The sequence below is a fragment of the Vipera berus genome (assembly GCF_964194415.1).
Source record: "Vipera berus genome assembly, chromosome: 2".
NCBI lineage: Eukaryota > Metazoa > Chordata > Lepidosauria > Squamata > Viperidae > Vipera > Vipera berus.
The window spans coordinates 242,027,998-242,048,075 of record NC_138203.1 but is presented as its reverse complement, the minus strand read 5'-3'; the positions used below and the strand labels follow the sequence as shown (position 1 = coordinate 242,048,075).

Below are 20,078 nucleotides of genomic sequence, written 5' to 3'. Positions count from 1 at the left end.
ATGAAATCAGAATAATGAACTTGCCTTTGGATTTCATTTTTCATTCCAAAAATTAAAAAAGAATAGTATATAACATTATTTTATGTTCAAATAATGAGTGTTAATATGTATGCTAAATCTTTAAATTATTAGAAATAGACATTGATAACGTCATTCAACTTGCCATGGTTAAAAAGTGCGCCCTAGACTCAGATCTGAAGTTTGAAGCAAACCCAACCTCCACCTTCCTACTTTGGCTTGGACTTATATTGAGCTGCTAAGGCCAAGAAGGTCTCTTCATCTGATTGTGTGATTCTACATTCGGAACCACCAGTAGACACATAGGCAAAATCGCTGTACCCCTTCTGCCTTTCACAGCCAAGCTGAAAGTTTCCTTCCGTGCTGAAGGGGCACTTTGAGTTCAACACATTCATGGGGAATAGAGCCTGAGCACAACGCCTTCATATTTCATGACCAAGCTGTAGCCTTATCTGTTAACCCAAGGGCAGCTTCTACTTTCTCCTATTTCTTTAGAGCTGGAGGAAGAGAGAAAGAAGTCAGACATACACCATTCCTCTATTCAAGAAAATAAGTATAGGATAAATGTCAGAGGCAGTGAGTATGATCCTCACCCATTATCCCAAATTCATTTTCAGAGATGAAGCAGCTATGTTTCCAGATTCAGAAGTCATCCCAAAAGGCAGAAAGTCAGAAGTAGCGCTTTTTGGAAGATATAAACCATGTATAAACCGTGTATAAACCATGTTCAATACTGAATCACATATGTTTGTGTGCACATATGTGTATGTATATATGAACAGAAAAATATTTAGTATTAGTAGACCAGTATACTCCTGTAAATGAGTGATAGAAGCAGAATTTGTTATATAGTTTATAAGGCATGCATCCACAGGACTGAATTTTTTTTAGTACACATAACCTGAGAATGAAATCCAAAGTTGTGCCAGATGTTTTGTATAATATGATCCTAATTTTCTGTCCTCCCTTTCATATTTCTTATGCTCGCCCCCACCAACTGTTCTAGACTTCTCCCAATACTCCAAAACACATTTGGAGAGGGTGGGGGAAACAGAAAATTGGCCCTTTTCTATTTTTTCAGCAATAAAAGTATTGGGGCTGTTGAATAATTAACAAAATTAATTAATGATTTCCAGGTCATGCAGTCTAAATCAATGCATAGGAGTGGACATTTTGTCAGCCATGTTGCTAACTTGTTTCTGTTTGGCAAAATATCAGAACCTAATTATAATCTCATATGGCATGATCTTAAAATCATTTTATCAAGAAATAGCAGAGATGAAAATATTCATGCTGGAATTAATTTCATTTGTCTGAATTTCTTTTAGTCTAGAAATTCTAATTGTTCAACAAATATAGAATCTTGCACTAAGAATATAGATGTCAAAGAATAAATAAAGATAGTTGGAAAAAGCAATACTCTCAGAACAAATTCAACATTTTCATTTTTTACATGCATAAAATATTTCTGAGGTTTTTTTTTACTGTATGAAAGAATAAACCATGGTCCAACTCAAGGGCTACAAAACATATCCAGAATAATGAGTCAATCATAGTCATAAGTGCTAAAATGGAGGTAAAGAATGAAAATTACCTAAATCAACTTTTTTCTAATTAAATAATTTGAATTAAATGGTGTCCTAGGAGCATCACTGAAGACAATAGTAATTACAGTCCATTGTACATAGACTATTAGTTAAGACAAGGTTGATCTAGTAAAACAACATATATTCTAAAAGCTGACATTCTGAATGTAATACAGCACTTTCTTGCCACTCAAATATACAGCTATTTACAGGAAACGTAGATTTATTGTGAAGCAACATTTATTGCTGGGAATCGAACATGAGTCTAGACATGCTTCCAAAATTGCAAAAGTAAAACCATTTTGGAAATTTTTGTAACAAAATAGAATGTCTGAAATGTCTGCTACTTTCTTCTTCGCTTCCTCTTGGATATTGGTGAGCTGCTCCTAGAATGTTGTGATTTTTGCTTGGTTGTTTTCACACTTCTTTTTCTAAAAGAAAAGGAGACATGTGCCAGTTAAAAACCTGATATAGGTAGGAGCAACTGAAGATACTGCATATGAATCACAAGTGTAGTATATTCTGCACCATAATCAAAAGGTCCCCACCCTCCCCTCTGCATCTTTAGCTCATATTTAACTATCTCTGGAAGTAGGACATATGAAAGGAGCAAGGGTCTTCTGGATGACATCATTAGTTCCAGATGGGGCTGATGGGAGGGGAACTAATTTTTAGGCTATTATTTTATGGGTTGATGCTCTCTCTAATAGGACATTTAAGTGAAGCCACTGGAGAAAGATCAGTTGGCAACATAGGTAAGTTAGCTACGGATCTTAACCCTTGCTTTGCCCAAGTATATAAATTCAACTAATAAATAAATAAATAAGTAATATAGTCTAGGTTCTGTCTCAGAATTTGGAGGCTGTAGTAATCTAGATGGAACAGACAACAGAAACAAGCACAGGCTCAGCTTAGCAACACTGAATGACTGTGGGCATTATAGAGCAACCTGATCCTGCAGTTCTTCCATCTTTAGTTCTGGATAGGGCTGTACCATCTCACACAAACTGGTGTGCAGTTTAGGGGTCCTCTTTGACTTCTCTCTGCACATGGCAGCAATGGGTAGCAAAGCTCTTGGACAAATCTTATACATCAAGATAAGGTGCATTTGCTGATAGTCACTCACACTTTTGTGACCTCATTTGGTTACTGCAATACATTCTAACATGGAACTGTTCTTCAAAACCACTGGAAGCTGTAGCTGGTTCAGAATGTAGCAATGCAGGTAATTATGGATACACCTCAAGATGCCAATATAACAATGCTAATGCACAAGCTGCACTGGTTTATCAATGGTTTTTGGTTGCAGTTCAAGGTCCTGGTTATCATCTATAAAACCCTTCAGGGTTCAGAGCCAGGATATTTGAAGGACTATCCAATTATCTCTGTCCATTTAATCAGAACTGACAGAATTGCTATGCTCCAGGTCCTATCTATTAAATAGTGCTATGTCATGGAACTCCTTTCTGTTGCTATACTTTCTGAAACTCAAATGACCGAGACCTTGCTGGCCTTTAGAAAAAGGCTGAAGATGCTCTTTCCTTGAGCACTGGGTCAGGATGCTCTGTAAGTCATCATCAAGTATTAGCTGTGTTATCTGAGTTAAGTGTTTGTGGTATTATATGCATTGATTTGTGACTCTTTCGCCCGTAGTGGACATATTTTTGGTGTTTTTTTAACTTGCTAGCTGCCCAGAGTTGCTTAGCAAAGAAGTGACTATATAAATTGAAAAGGTAAATGATAAAATAAATAAATATGACCACTTAAGATATTTATTAGAAGACTCAAGCTAATTTATCTCAGTTATCTGAGATTTAGATAAAGCATTTTTTAAATAGTCAGGAAAAGAAGTTCTTATTTTATGAGTTTGAGGGTTAAACCCCCAGAAAGAATTAGAGCTTAGGGTTTTTAACAATATTTCTAAGCCATAATAATAGAGGGGGAAAATTACAAGAACATGTTGATTGCAAATATAATGATGTTTGACACTTATGACGAATAATATGACCAAGCTAATACCCCTCTTCAACAAAAGACTGGGGTTTTGAAATCTCAAACATCAAAAGGAGATTTGAACAAAATGTTCTTGTGGGAGGAAACCTTATGTTCTTACCACTACAACATGACTAGATAAATAGTGTGTGCATGTTATTATCTGACGCAGATTATTTAGAAGAGATCAAAAGCATATTATAATTTGCTTTTAAAACTTTGAACAACTAAGAAAATAGGAGAACATTGCAAAAATGCAAATGATAACCAAGAAAATAAAGATTAAAGATGGATAAGCACAAATACTTGGCTTACACTAATTTAAAAAGATATCTTCCTGTATTGAAAGCTGCCCAGGATTGGTTAGAAGATGAGCTTAAATGAAGAACATTCATTGAAATGTTATAAATGAATAAATGCCTTCTTTGTCAGAAAAAGCAAATGCATATTCTTGCATAGATGATTTAAAAACTGGATTTGCAAATGTAAAACGCAATAACAGAATAAAGCTAATGAGAGTGGTTGATAAATAATCAAGAGAATGTAAGCGAATGTCAAGGAAAAATTTCAAAGCATCAGGTTTAAATGGTTAAACGCAACATAATCTATGTAAGTCTAATATTTTTTTCAGATAGATTTCATTTGTTTACTTTACATGCAAAATATTGTGGTTCTAGATAGTATGGAGCATTTTCAGCTATATGAGTCAGGATACTTTATCAATTTATTAAATTTTCAGAGACCAGAGTCATATGACTCTCAGTGCATAAAGAGCAAAGAACAATGAAAGCCTTGTTCCTCATAAAAGTCTGTTAGCCAATGGTGAACCATCTAAAGCAGTAGTTCTCAACCTGTGTTCCACAAGCCCCGGGGGGGGGGGGGCTTGATGTTATCACAAAGGCTGGAGGCAGTCTAGTGCTCTAAATCTTGAGTTAAGTCTTGTGAGTCCATGCCATGGTTTGTGTCCACAAAATGTATTTAAAGGGGGTCCAGGGTGAAGAAAAGGAATTACAGTTTATTGATCTGAAAGGAGAAAGAGGTTACAAACAGCAGATGTGAGAAGACTGGTGAGAGTCAAGATAAAGCATTACTCCTAGGCTCCTAAATTAGTTTGCTTAAGCCATATTTCTCATATCTGTACAAAGCATTCTGTAAGATTTTTGTTGTTGTTGTTAGTTGCGAAGTAATGTCCGACCCATCACGATCCCATGGACAAGGTTCCTCTAGGCCAGGGGTGTCAAACTCAATTTCATTGAGGGCTGCATCAGCATTGCAGTTGCCCTCAGGGGGCTGGGTGGGTGTGGCCAGGTCTCTGGCAGAAGGAGGGTCTCTGGGCCAGGGCCAAGGCAGTGGCGGCCGTTCCCTCACTGTTTCCAGGATGGCTTCGCAGGCCACATGAAACCACTTTGCGGGCCGGATCCGCCCCCCAGGCCTTGTGTTTGACATGTCTGCTCTAGGCCTTCCTGTCCTCTACCATCTTCTGGAGTCCATTTAAGCTCAAGCCTACTGTTTCAGTGACTCCATCCACCCACGTCATTCTCTGTCGTCCCCTTCTTCTATTGCCCTCAATCTTTCCCAGCATTAGGCTCTTCTCCAGTGAGTCCTTCCTTCTCATTAGGTGGCCAAAGTATTTGATCTGTAAGATTTTATGACTACCAAATTACAGTACATGAATTGCTTTTAGGTTGGGCAGAATATAAAGCCAGTTAAGTGAATTTACAATTTCACAGTATATGGCAGAGAGAATGGTATGCAACTTGATAATCCCAGAGTTTATACCAATTGATGCTATTGTAATTCTCCCATTAGATTTTTAGGCAATCCTGACAATCCAAATTTCAGCAATACTTATCATTTATTATTATAAGAACAATTATATATGAAATCATTGTTATATTTTCATATTATTCCTATATAGTATTGGAAATTGAAGATGAGAAAGAGACAAGAATATTTTTTTAAAAAAATAAAGGTACTCATTTGGATTGGAAGGAAAATGTATCACAAAACTGGGCAACTTAGGAACATGCTAACTTCTCCAAGCTAATGCCCCTTTTGATTTCTGAAAACTACAAGTTCCTGCATTGCTATGTATAACACAACACATTTGGATTGACCAGATTAGAATTTGCATATAGAATTTGCCTATATGCAAAATGTGATGCTTATTCTTGAAAAATATTTTAATGAGCTGATTATATTGAATTTTGAAACTTGCAAGCCTTTTAAGTTTCCAGGAAGCTCATGTCATGATATTGTACATCATCTCAGATCAATTAAGATTATATTGCTGTTCTACATAACCATGATGGGCAGAGCACATAAGAGCACTAACTATGTACACTCCAAGAAAGATGCTTTCTTAGTATTGTCTAATTCCTAGTACAAGTTGTCTCATCAACCACACAATATTAATTAAAACAATTAATATTGGATAAAAACCGCAAAACTTCTTTTTTGTAATAGTCTCAACACTCATTTTCTCTGAGTCACAATTTAAAAATGAATGTTTATTCTTTATGTTGTTTATTAAATGAGGATAGGCATGGTGTTGTTTACACTGAAGTATACTTTGGATAATCATTATTTAGAACTATAAACTTTAATAAGAAACCAATGTTTGCACCAAAACTATGCTACTAAAATTACCCAAATCAGTAATCATGTTTTCTTTGTCAAATTCTAAAATATCCAAAAGTAAATCTGGCAATTCCTTCTTGTTAAGTCTCTTTATTTTTTATTAAAGAAATGCAAAATTCAATGTTTTCTTTTCTAGTTAGAGCAGGCTTATTATAGTGAATTTTCTTCTTGTGTTTTTTTTCTGAGACAAAAAGAGTCCAAAAGTAATGAGATTCATCTGCTTCTCTTTTCCCAAAGCCTCCAAAGGATTTTTCCCCTGCTCTTTAGCTTACTGATGCAGAGATATCTTGTAGGCAAACTACTTAACTTTTTAAAGTCTGTAAGATGTTTATTTTCAGCAAAAGGGATGGAAAAGCAGGAATGTACAAAATCCAGGGCTTTTTTTGTCATAGAACGCTCAGAACGGAGTTCCGGCACCTTTTTTGGATGGAACCTTGTAGGGTAGGCAAGGCGGGTTGTATGACATGTGTGAGTTCCGGCACCTTTTTATTTTACAAAAAAAGCACTGACAAAATCCATTATTTCCTCTTGTGCTACTCTGCTACTTATAACACTGAATGGATGGCTGCCAACACAAATACCTCTTTTGATGGCCTGGCACATAGAACTTACTCCTTTACCAATAAATATAATGTATTCAAATATTTCATTTCTTTATTGCATCCAGTCCTGATTCTTCAAAACAATTGAAAATAATAATGAAAATACATTTAACTTTAGAAGGAGAAACAGAAATAATATATGTTACTATCCAGTCCAAAAGCATGCTGAAACAGCACCATCTTGTCTTTCTGTATAATGCATACACGCTTATCGATCACACTATTCCACTTCAAAGATAAGAAATGCAAGAATGGGAATAAGATATAGCGAACAAAATAAAGTATATAATACTATCACTCAGTATGCAACTTCATACCAGCACAGCAGGCCATGCTCACTTTCATGAAGTCCCTTCACTGCTTCCTGTACTGCCTTTTGTCCTTTAAACTTCTTCCCTTTTTTTAGAACCTTGCCAAATTAATTAATCCATGATTCTCTTGAACCTTTCCTTTCTCTCAACCCCACTCGCTCTCTCTCCAAATAATATTTTCCCACTTTGATCTTAATTTATTCTCTGTTTATGTCAAAACCAGAGGTCATCCTCATTTGTGACAGCTCACATTTAACAACCAATCCTTGCATTTATGGTCAGTTCCAATTGTGGTTGCAAAACAAGGACAACCTGTGTCTCAATGTACTGTACTTCCTTCATAATCATCATCATTCATTTTTGTATTCAGCACCTATTCATTCCTGTCCCTCTTCTCTCATTTTACCACACACTAAGTACTACATTCCAATTGCATTCAACTTTTATTTCTTTTCACAAGATCTGACTGCTGGCCCAGTGATGGATTCTATTGCAAATCAGGGCTGTTTCCAGAGGAGGCAGAGGAGGAGAGGACCTGGAGCTTATGGAGCGAAGGAACTGGATGAGGCTGTCGGCAGGCCCAGAGGAAGAGAGAGAGGCTTTTGGAGGAGTTGGTGGCGGCGGCAGCGTGCTCCGGGGCGAAAAGAAGCAAGGCCTCTTTAAGGAAAAGGTGGAAGAGTCAGGATCAGAAAAAGGAAAGAAGGCGAGGTTGTCGGAATACAAGCGAATTTGAGGGCTAATCCACATGGAGCCCCATTTCCATCTGTCCTGTTTGCCATCGTTCACTCCCTAGAGACTAAAATGGACAATGTGAAATTTGATCGGGCCACGAACAAGGAGTATATATCGGAGGTGGTGACCCTTTGAGAGCTGTATGCAACGAAATTTTATTTTGATGTATGCCGATTGGTGTACATTCAAAGTGACAATAAAGTTATCATCATCATGTCTAACTCACTTCCACCACTTCATAGTAAGAACAGTACATGTTTTGCTGAGTTTTGGCCAGTATCTCGCAAGTGCAATGAAAACTGTATTTTATCCCAAGTAAACTCATGCTATTCAGTAGAGTATCTCTACTCTGTTGTCCACGTACTGTATACTCAATGTACAAATAGTATACTGATGTACATTCAGGATGGGTATCTAAAAAGAAGGAAAGAACCAACCTTATATTTCATATGGTAGATGCACCCATAAAATTTTTAGTAAGATAATTGAGCAGACCTTAGTTAAAATCCATTAGCATAACAACCATTAAGACTCTACAAATTATCCATTCTTAATACACTTTCTACTGTGCCATGGCTCATAAATATGCTCAGATTGAGAGCACCAAAACTAATGAAATAAGTGCTGAATTTCCGCTACTGCCATGCTAAAATTTATATTCAAATATCTCTTCCAGAGATCTATCCTGATTACATTTTCATCATCTTCCTCTACTTTTCCATGATAGGAATGTCAATGCTGCAAACATTGACATGTTTTTTTCACTGACAATATAAGAGGCAGCCTTTTGTTTAAACTGCTTCGCTTTGAATCACAGAAGGGAGGGAAATGTCAAACGGCTATTTTGAGAAGATAAGAATAGCCACGCACAGAAAGGGAAGTGAAACTTCATGTGTAAAACTAATTGGATAATGTGATTTATAGTGTGTAAATAAGGGTGGGAATTGTGTATAATACGAGGGGCGTAAGGGAGGAAATTTCAGATTCTGGCATCCATCTATGAGTGCCGATGCTGCGTTTCATTATTAAGACTTTTTAGATTAAAAAAAGCCTGAATGTTGTTTGAACTGTTTCATTAATCGGAACCATGACAAGGAAGTAGAACCAAGAACTTGAATTTTTTAAAATGTTTTTTAACTACATGTTAGATTTGACAGAAAAAGCATGTACACAATAAACTGATAATTATGAGGTAAACAAGTATGAGTACAGAAAGCAAATTTCACATCTGTATAAAGTAATAACAAGAGTGTCAAGCTTCCGATGGATGAGATTTTCAAGTGACTCTGAGACATTGTTTACCTTAAAAGTCCTTTATTTAGCCCTATACATCGGCAAAAGCTTGCTAGAGGAAGCTGGAATCTGAATCCCCTCCCCCTTGCAAAATATATTAAACAAAATTCTCCACCCTTCTATTTCTGTCATGAATCACATTCTCCAATTAATTTGAAGAATCAGTTTCTCTTCTGTTAGACAACCCGCCAAATTCTTATCTTCTCTTATCTTCCTCCTCCCTCCTCCCGGCAATAATCAAATTCTAGCTCTTATAGTAATACACAAGTTTAACATATGAAATAGCTGCTTCTTCATCTCTTGTCAAGCAAGAACATTCGATGTTAGCAGCATTGACAAAGAGTCAACTAAATTGTATTAAAAATAGACAGAAAATTGAATCATTATTTGTATTATTGTAGACAGTCACCTAAAAGCTAAGACAATCTTGGTTAAAAGGAGTATTTCTATATTCCATAACTGCATGTTCATGTCATAAGCAAATAACTGTTTACAAATTTATCAGAGAACAAAAATAAAAGTAGAAGCAAAAATCAACTTAGCAACAAAGGCAATCTTGATTAAAAGGTGTTATTCCATTAAGAATCATCATTATGATGAAAGGATATTATATCACACTTGTAATAAGATGATTCCCAACATAATTCATCTATAAGCTATAAATTCTATGACATTCATAGCAAATGAACCTCATAACTGAACTCTACAGCTGCCAATGTAATGTACAGTTACCATGAATTACGAGTTCAAGTATCTTTAAAAAAGTCTATTACAAAGGCATTCATGTAATATTATAATGATGTCAATGGACCTATAGTTTACAAACAAAAGTTAAAGATAAAACATAATCAGTCATCTTTTATAAAAGTATCTTAAATGAGTTTGGTCTACAGATTTAAAAGTCAAGAAATACCATATTTTCACATATAAAATTATACCGGTAATTTCCAAGAATACACATGTTTTGCCACAACCGCTGAGGAATAAGAATCTCTTTTAGATCCTTGATTACTACAATTCCTGCTACGTGATAATTTAAGAATGCAAGATATTATTTGGAATAGAATGGAATTAAGAACAAACTGTCAGAACAATGTGCATAACTACTGAAATACAGCACAGACCAAAATTGGCAAATAGGAAAGAGCAGTCTGGCTGCTAACATCAGATGGGTATACTGCACAAAGGAAAACAACACAGAAGGATCACGTCCCATTGTTTCAGTAGGCCAGTTCACACACACACACACAAAAAAAATCAGAGAAAAAATTGTGATGTTTACTTTGGGTCTAGAAAATGATGGCATCTATATTCTGTTGAATGGAGCAGGAGCAATGCCAAGAATATTTTCAGGTGGGAGACATTATCAGGGGGGTAGGATCACACACCAAAGTAAATAAATATATTTAAAAATGGCCAAATTTTAATCTGAGAGTACAGAAATCTGGCAAAATTTTAATATTAAATAGTTCTATTATGAAACAAGCGCTTGCATTCAGACTTTCCCAAAGCATCATTTGTAGAAACATATCAAACACACATTATTTTAACCTAACACTATTTGGTGGGGTTAATGAAGTGGAATATTGTAAGAGCAAAGTAAGTCAAAAAGTAGGCATTGAATTCTAGAGTTTTAAAACTGTAACATTTTCATTTCCTGAGGAAATGCTCTTCTGCAAATTACAGACTGGTCTAGAGATGGGACATAGAATTTTCATTTGGCAAAAATACAGCTTTCTCTGTTCCTACCAAAATTTGCTCCTAGGAAAGCAGAGATTTTGGGTGCAGCATGGGGCTTTGCTATGGCCTGGAGAAATCTGGAGAAATTGTTGGTGAGTGCAAGCAGAACTGCCTTTTCAGATCACAAAGGAACTTGGACCCTAATAAATGTTACTTTTAAAAGAGCACTATATTTAAAAAGAAAGCAAGCCAGGGGAAAAAGCAAAGGGTACATGGTGAACTTTTAAAAAGAAAGGAGAATATTTACATGCTCAAGATCTTTAGCAAATTTCAACGGGCAATTTCCATTTTGCCATCATGTAACTAGAATTTCATTGAAAGCTCTTCTTTGTAACAATACATGAGAAAGGACTCTTCTAAAAATTCAGTTTTTGTATGCATCTGTTTGTTCTAAAGTTCTGCACAAATAAATCCATCTTTGTTCTAAGAGTCTATGCAAACAAATAATTAAGCTATTCTATTTAATATGTTGGTATCTATTGTACTTTTCAAATTACCAATCCATTCCAGCTTTTGTTTCTTACATAAAATGCCACTGGAGCCAAATATCTGGCATTTAGATTTTTTTACCAAAAGGAAGAAAATATCTAATGTAATATATTAGAAGCTAAAAATAAAAGTATGAATAAATTATAAAGGTAATTGGTCCTGAATCTAAATATAAGAATTTGAACTCTGCTTAGCATGAAAAGTACATTCAACTTAAAATAACCTTCACTGAAATAATTTCAGTGGCATGACTTTCATTAAAAAAAAATAATCCCTGAACAATGGAGGGGAATTATCAAGTAGAAGTATAAGGGAATAATACCATGAAATAACTACAAAATGATGGGCTATCAATTTATGAACATCATGAATGAGAAAAATATGCATTACAAATAGCATAATAATAAATATAAATTTACCTGGTGTTAGTTACTTTCAAAAAAGTGGAAATTTGATTCCCCCCCCCGTACTCACTTTTCTTCTTGTAGTATTTTTCCATGGACATTTAACAACAACAACAACAAAAACCTCCTAATTTAATACAGGGATTCTCAAATTGTAGATAGGTATCTGTCAGCACATTTGAGGAGGGTTGGAAATTCTGTGGCAGTTTGCATAACTAATGGCTTGCTTTAGCTGGGAAAGTGCCTGCCCAGGCAGAGTAAGAATGTGGCCTATCAGTTCAAAAGCCTATCTTGCAGACCTTCACGCATTCACAGTATGCATACCCATCACTGGATTCCCTTTGTTGTTAGCTGCGCAGTCGTGTCCGACCCATTGCGACCCCATGGACGTTCCTCCAGGCCTTCCTGTCTCTACCATCTTCTGGAGTCCGTTTAAGCTCAAGCCTACTGCTTCAGTGACTCCATCCAGCCATCTCATTCTCTGTCGTCCTCTTCTACTCTTGCCCTCAACCTTTCCCAGCATTAGGCTCTTCTCCAGTGAGTCCTTCCTTCTCATTAGGTGGCCAAAGTATTTGAGTTTCAACTTCAGGATCTGACCTTCTAAAGAGCAGTCAGGGTTGATCTCCTCTAGGACTGACTGGTTTTGATCGCTTTGCAGTCCAAGGGACTCGCAGGAGTCTTCTCCATAGCACCATACTTCAAAGGCCTCAATTCTTTGGCGTTCAGCCTTTCTTATGGTCCAACTTTCACAGCCATACATTGCAATTGAGAAGACCATGGCCTTGACTATAAGCCATTAAGATAGGCGATTCCCTTAAAATAGGGGAGATCATAAAGCACCATAACCCTGGGACCTAGGGAAACTGAAACTTAATTACCGAAGGTACATGGAGGATGTTTATTTCTTGCCCCATTGAAGTCATTAGGTTTGTTCACGAGGAGAGGGGGAAGGTTCCTTTTTCATTTGAGGGTGGGGGGCAATCATGGCATCCTAAAGTTTAAGAACTCCAGATTTATTTAGGCTTACTGATTCATCTTGTTGTGGCGAAAAGGGTTTCTGAAATGCCAGAACCATAATAAGTGCAGCTTGCAGGTGTAGGTGTGTTTGTGTGCCTTTTACTGCCACAACCCTGAAAGACTGATAAAAATATAGCTTTATAGAATTTACATCTTACCATACAAATCACTGGATAATCCTTCTCTTGAAGTGCTGATAATATTATGGATACTCCCTACAAAAAGATTCCAATTGGTTAAGAAATTAATACAACAAATCAATAACTATTTTCAGTGGAAAATTTAGCAATTGAAAAATGATACATTGTATGGATAGGAAAGTGACATTATTCAAATAAAAAAAAATCCAATTTTCTATTTTTGGCAATGAAATTTTTTGCTGCCCAATGGAAATACATAAATAACGCCGTGTCAGTAGATGTATGTTAGAAAATATGGCCTTGTTTGATAAATCAATTACCCAATGTTGCAAAGTATCAAACCAGTGTTCTATGAGGGATGATGGTAGGGTAACATATCTATAGTAAATTTAATAAAATAAAATAAAAAACAAAAACATGTAAGAGGATGGATCTCTGTTTTTCTTAAGATACTTTTTCCTTTAAAAAACCACTTTGATCTTTTCCCACTGGATTTATACATGGTCTTGCTTGATCTTTTATTTGCAAAACATGACTTTTTCGTTGGTTGACAGAAATAATAATGGATATAATATTGTAGAAGCTAGTGTGCAGTAGCTTCAAAGTCATGACTGTCTCTCCAAACAGGAGAAAAAATATGCTAACTATTCTTTCAAAAAATGTCTCCTTTACAGGAAAAATAGTAACTCCACTTGTTTTCAGATGAACATAATGCATGACCTAAAATTTCTATTTTTAGTTTTTTTCAGAGCCGCCTATAAGATTTCCTTAGAGAAAGTTCATGATTACAACTGCATTTCAAGTAAAATTGCACCTTCTTCAATTTCCAGAGTTTTGTTCTCCCATATTTGTTCCATCCTAGTTTTAAACAAGGACAGTAATTTCTTATTTTGCATTTTTTAATATTGTATTAAACATTTGTTCATTAGATCTAGTAATCAAATCTACACTATATGTAGATTATTCCAGCAGCAAGATCTAGCTAAACAAAAAGCTTCAGTCCTCTAACTTCTGATGATGCCAATAGTCAAGATGGTAAGTGGCCTTTGGATTTGATGACATAATTTTTGCTAGTCATGGGGAAATATATCATAATATTTCAATAAGCAAGCCAATGCACTCAATGTGCTGTTTTCACTTGGAAATATTGCTCCAGAAAAACTGTTGTTCACAAAATCAAAACTGCATTAGGAGCCAAAACTTGAGTTTCTGTTTCCGAGAAGCAACTTTCAACGCTGTCAGCCACAAATCACAGGGTTATTTTCACAAATTCTTGATGTGAATTTAAGTATTTATACACATACATTACCACTAATACCTAAATTCTTCTTTAAGAGTAAACTTACATAAAATAATCACGGAGAAGAAAAATAAGCAAAATCACTAAAACAACATTAAGTCCGCTTTTACCAACTTAGACCCGTCCAGATTGTCAGTTATGGGAGAAGTTAGTCCAGAATTAAATTTGGAAAGGAGGACCTGTGTATTTATAGTGGTTCTCTTTTTTTTTAACAGATGCCTCATTCATAGATCCAAAAATCAGTTCTGTTGGTGAAACACTTTTCTTTTACATTATGAGCTTGTAAGACATATTCATATTTTTCCCGTTTAGACTACTGCAACGCTCTCTACATGGGGCTGCCCTTGAGGACCACTCGGAGGCTTCAGCTGGTGCAGAATGCGGCCGCGGGAGTTGTAATGGGGGTCTCCCGATACTCCCATGTAACACCTCTACTCCGCGAACTGCATTGGCTCCCGGTTGCTCTCCGGGTGAGATTCAAGGTGCTGGTGATGACCTATAAAGCCCTAAATGGCTTGGGTCCGGGATATCTGAGGGAACACCTGCTGCCGGCATCAAGCTCCCTTCGTCCAGTGCGCTCCCACAGGGAGGGTCTTCTCAGGGTGCCACCGGTAAGAGATTGCCGGCGGACGACACCCAGGGATAGGGCCTTCTCAGTGGGTGCGCCTGCCCTTTGGAACCAGCTGCCAGTGGAGCTTAGGACTGCCCCCGACCTGCGTTCATTCCGCCGGGACATGAAGACCTGGCTCTTCGAGCTCTCTGGCCCAGGCTGAGAATTTTAATTTAGTTTTAATTTTAATTTTAACTGGGGGTTTACTTATTCAGGGACGAATATAATTTTTTAAATTTGTTTTTAACTTTTGTATTTTTGTTTTTAATCACCCTGTAAACCGCCCTGAGTCCTTCGGGAAAGGGCGGTATATAAATGTAATAAAATAAATAAATAATAAATATTTTTCAAGCCATGTAGCCAATAAATAAGATTGCTCATATTCTATTGTACCGATACTGCAATCCTATAATATTTCTTTAGAAATATGTCTCACTAAACACAATAAATTGTGCTGTGCGCAGCTTAGCATTGCTGTGGTTACTTCCACTTAAATTACTTCCAAGGTAAGCAATTATTTCCCAGTAAGAATTTGTTAATATACTCTCCTATGTGAATCCTTTATATGCTGTTCTTATTGAAATCCTTCCAATTCTCAGTATTCTTAAACTAACAATAGCACTATATTCTGGACCTTTTGATGAGATAAAAGTATTGTTCCAAAAATAATGTTTACGCATGTTTTCCATCTAATTCAACAAAATATCTCCCAAGTGGTACTAGTGCACTTAGAATTTTATTAGCCATCATTGTCTAGATACATTTTTAGCATCCTCTTAGCTATTACAGAGGGTATTGGATTCTGATGTAGAACTCCTGTGATGATACTGGGAAAATCAGAAGTAATACATTAACTTCATCTATTGAAAAATAAAGGGGGGAGGGGTCCATGCCCTTCCATGCTCCAAACTCAGATCTTGTAAGGAAAACCATCAAATTAACTATGTTGTTATGTGAAACTTCCTAGAAAGAAACATTGCTCTCTCTGCCTCTCTCTGTGCTAGAAATAACTGCAAGGTAACAAGTTGCTTTAGTTCAAGTAGGAAAATTAAAAATGGGCAACATACTGTATAAAAAAATTAGAATAGAGAATTGGAATATGGTATATTATAAAAAACAATGATCTTAAGATTTTAGGAAATGTTAAATATGTTTATGTCCTTAAAACAAATTCACAAAATTCATAAAAAAATCATGTAAAGGTCTATTGGATTCAACAAATATTTCTAATTTAGAAACTTATTTGCTGAATTAAATACTGGGATACTGGAAGGACATGTTTTGCCTGCGTTAGACTGTTGTAGGACAAGCATCAGTTTTAATGGTACTGGCATGAAAAGGAATTGGACTGTTCCCATGGATTAGTCCTTTTAAACAATGGAAAAAAGAAGAGAAGTTTGTTGTTCTGTACCAGCCTACTACCGGCCCTGCAGAAAAGGCAGGGACAACCCCTTTACAAGAAGGCAAGAGGCTGGAACTAAGCCTGCCAAATTTATGGACACAAAAGCAAACAGAGCAAAACAAAACACGAACCATGAAACAGGAGCTATTCAAACGGTTGCCTTCAGCAAACCAGCCCACCCACACATTCCCCTTTTAAACAGTTCAAGGCGTGGCTTCTCTCTGCCTCCTTCCGAGGTGCCCCATTGCCTTCCTCTGTTTACTTCTGCTTGACTGCCTCCTGCGTCAGGCGTCCTTGAACAGGGCCAGCTGTGGGTCATCTTCATCCACGCTGTCAGGCTCACACAGCTGGGTCTGCATCGTAACCACATGGGAGGGGCCTGGCTGAGGGCTCTGCGGAGCCTCAAGGCTATCCTCAGCAAGCTCTCCAACACCCCCTCCTCCTCCTCTGAATCGTCCGACCCAACTGCCGAACCCACAGGCTGACCCTGAATCACAACATTTGTGTACAAAGGACTTGCAACATTGAGAGACATATGTCAAAAGATATAAAGGATCTGATGCAGGATATTATTGATGCAGTTTTACCTGCTGTAGTGATAAAAAAAGTAAAATAGGAGTATCCATCTTTATATGGATTTACCATAGAAAATGAATTTATTGTGATGCAGTGTTATCAGTTTTACATATAAAAGCATTTGTAGAACTGCAAAGGGCAAAGATGTTTTGAATTCTTGATTGATAGAGTACATACCATCAAGTTGTTTTTCAGAAAAATAATAAGGACCTTACTGTGTTTATTACATGAGAAACTTGTCTATTTTAAACAGTCTCCCTGTGGATTTGTTTCAGCACACAACATATTTTAATAAATGTCAAACATCTAAAACATTGAAAAGAGATTCAATTTTATTTGGATGATTTCATTATTGTTAAGAGTATCAGAAGAGCTTCAAAGTAACTTGCAGGCTGTACTATAGCACAGTACTGTAAATTTGATAAATGTGAATTAAAGAAAGCAAACTTTCTTCTTTTAAGGCATTTAATCTCAGGTTTGCAGCTGAACATAACCATGTGGCAAATACAGAAGCACCAGTGTATTATGATGAGAAAATGATATGTTACTTTTGGGCCTTAGTTTTTCCATTACTCCATACTCCTCTCTGGTACAGTCTCTCCTCGAAAGAAAATGAACAGAAGCAGACCCAAAATTCTTCTTAAAATGTGAAATATTTCATTGTTAATAGTTCTGCATTACATTTTATTGTGCAACAGATGCTTCTTATTCTGCACTGAGAGTTGGATATGATAGAGAAGACTTAATTACCACTAACTGATGCTGAAAAAAATATTAAATGGCTGGGAAAGAAGAAAGAACTACCGTGTTTCCCTGAAAATAAGACCCGGTATATTATTTTTTTGCCTCCAAAGTAGGCACCAGGTCTTATTTTGGGGGGTGTCTTTTCCACTCACCTCACTGCGGCAATACCAACAGCCCTGCCTAGTCAGACCATTTCTTCTGCAGTCGAAAGAGCAGCTTCATTCTGCAGCTAAGAATGGAGCTCCGGCCTGCATTTCACAGTCAGAGGCCTTTCTGGAAGGCCTCTGAAGCCAAGAACCGAACTATACATTGAATCCATAGCTCAGTTCTCGGCTGCAGAGGCCTTCTGGAAAGGCCTCTGACTGCGAAATGCAGGTCGGGTGACGCTGCAGAAGTGGGCCGATGAGGAGAGGCAGGTGTCAATTCATGGGAGGTAAGTGGGTACAGGGCACATGGGGCGGCTCCACCCACCCCCACCCTAGCTTGATTTTTGGGCGTGCACCTCACCCCCAAACTAGGGCTTATTTTGGGGGTAGGATTTATATTAGGCCCACTCCCAAAAATCAAGCTAGGGCTTATTTTCAGGGTAGGTCTTACTTTTGGAGAAACACAGTAGCTTGGATTTGGGCCCTAGCAAAGTGGATGCTGTGCCAGTAAACCACACCTTTAAGCCACAAACGGAATATAAACCATATACATTACTGATTACAAAGGATATAGCATCAGTGGGAAATAATAGCAATAGCACTTAGTCTTATACCAGTGTTTTACAGACCTCTCTAAGCAGTTTACAGAGCATATTGCCCCCAACAATCTAAGCCATTTTACTGACTTCAAAAGGATGGAAAGCTGAGTCAACCTTGAGCCGCTCTGAATCGAATTCTGGCAGTTGGCATAATTAGCCTGCAATACTGCATTCTAATCACTGTGCCACCATGGTTCATGATAGATGATTGACAAAATTATTATTTTTTCCAGTTATTAAATGAAATATCGACCAGGAACTGAAAGTATGATTGTGGAATGTTTGTTTTCACTGCCCCTATTATAATTAGAGATGACTTTGGCAAATAGTGGTATGAGGAATAGAGGCAGTTATTTCTAAAGCTTTGGCTGCAAGGTCAAGAAGTTCTAAGGTTTAGATAAGTAGGTGGCCCAAGAAGAATTCTGATGTCTCCTCAGGATTTTTAATACATGATGACCTTTCATTGGAGTGTGGGTATGTATTAAATGGGAAATAAGTTATTAGTGTCTCTGGAGCTGGCAGAGGCCTCCCTTGTCCACTCTCCTCACCCCTCTCTGACCTCACTCCATGCAATCCCTTTTTATCTCCCCCAGCTGATCCTATAAAGAAAAAAAAATCCCTTACCTCTCACTAAAAGATGTATATCAAACTCTTCCCTAACTCTCCCTCTGCCTAACTTACTCCAACGAGGGAAAGGAATTAAAACTCCCCAAACTACCCTCTCTCCCTTTTTTTTGTCAGGCCTGCCTGCAACGGAAGAGAAAGAAACAATAAAACTTCACCTTTCCCCACCCCTCACTCTCTCTTTCTCTCTCTCTCTACCTGGCCTGCTTCAGGCAAACAGTTCCGGCAACTACTCTCACCTTCTATCCCTCCCTGCCTGGCCTACTTCAGGCAAACAGCTCCAGCAACTACTCTCACTCTCTCTATCCCTCCTCCTTTTGTCCGGCTTGCTTGTAATGAAACAAACAAAAAAAAGCAAACACGAAAACTCCAGCTTCTTACTCTTTCTTTGATCAGCTGGCTCAGAACAGCAATCTCCACCAAGCCTTCTCTTTTCCTCCCTCCTATTGGCTTCCTCCTCCTTTTTCTTCCCTCCTCCGAGTCACGCCCCACTGCCAGACCCATGGCAGGTGTCGGAGCTCATCTTCCTGCCTAATCGGCAGGGCTCCTGCAAAGCCTCTCAGCTGGCCCCATTCTCACCCCAACTCCGCTACATTAGTATCAAAGGAATTGTTACCTACAAGTATAGATCCGACACAAGATACTCATCAAGGGTTTTGAGTATCAAACAGATATTGAGAGCTGTTTATTGCAGAAATGTGAGTCTCTAAAAGAAATATCTATAAAACCATGTGCTTCATGTCAATTCCTTGGTTTCAATGTACCTTTACATTCACTACACTATAACACTAACTCAGAAAGAGATAAGCTATATGTCACTTGGATATATTATAGGAAACAGAAATCCTGGATCACACAGTATTCATTACTTGCAAAAACTCTAATAGAAGTATTTTATGCTGTTCTTTCAAGTGATAGACATTCAAAAGTTTACAAATTAAAAAAAATAACTAAATAAAAGTTTCAGCATCCTAATTGAAATTGTAATAATAATCTCCCATTGAGATTATTATTACTTTGATGTTATTGTGGGGCTTGCATACTCTAAGGAGGATGAGAGCTACTCCAGAAGGTCAAGCATACAAGACAGGTCTCATCACAGTATCCAGATGA

The 20,078-nt window shown here is 37.2% G+C and overlaps 1 protein-coding gene across 4 annotated transcripts in view; it reads right to left on the bottom strand.

The window, feature by feature from the left end:
- Positions 1–1,256: 1,256 nt before the first annotated feature.
- RAD18 (RAD18 E3 ubiquitin protein ligase) overlaps positions 1,257–20,078 on the bottom strand; it is a 141,712-nt gene continuing 122,890 nt past the window's right edge. For 3 of the 4 annotated variants that reach the window (XM_081317443.1, XM_081317446.1, XM_081317444.1), the window contains one exon: positions 1,257–2,035. In XM_081317443.1, coding sequence (XP_081173569.1) covers positions 1,948–2,035 — 88 coding nt within the window. In that variant the 3' untranslated portion in view covers positions 1,257–1,947. Of the gene's footprint in view, positions 2,036–12,982; positions 13,040–20,078 lie in introns of all 4 variants that reach the window. The other variant, XM_081317445.1, reaches the window with a different exon arrangement.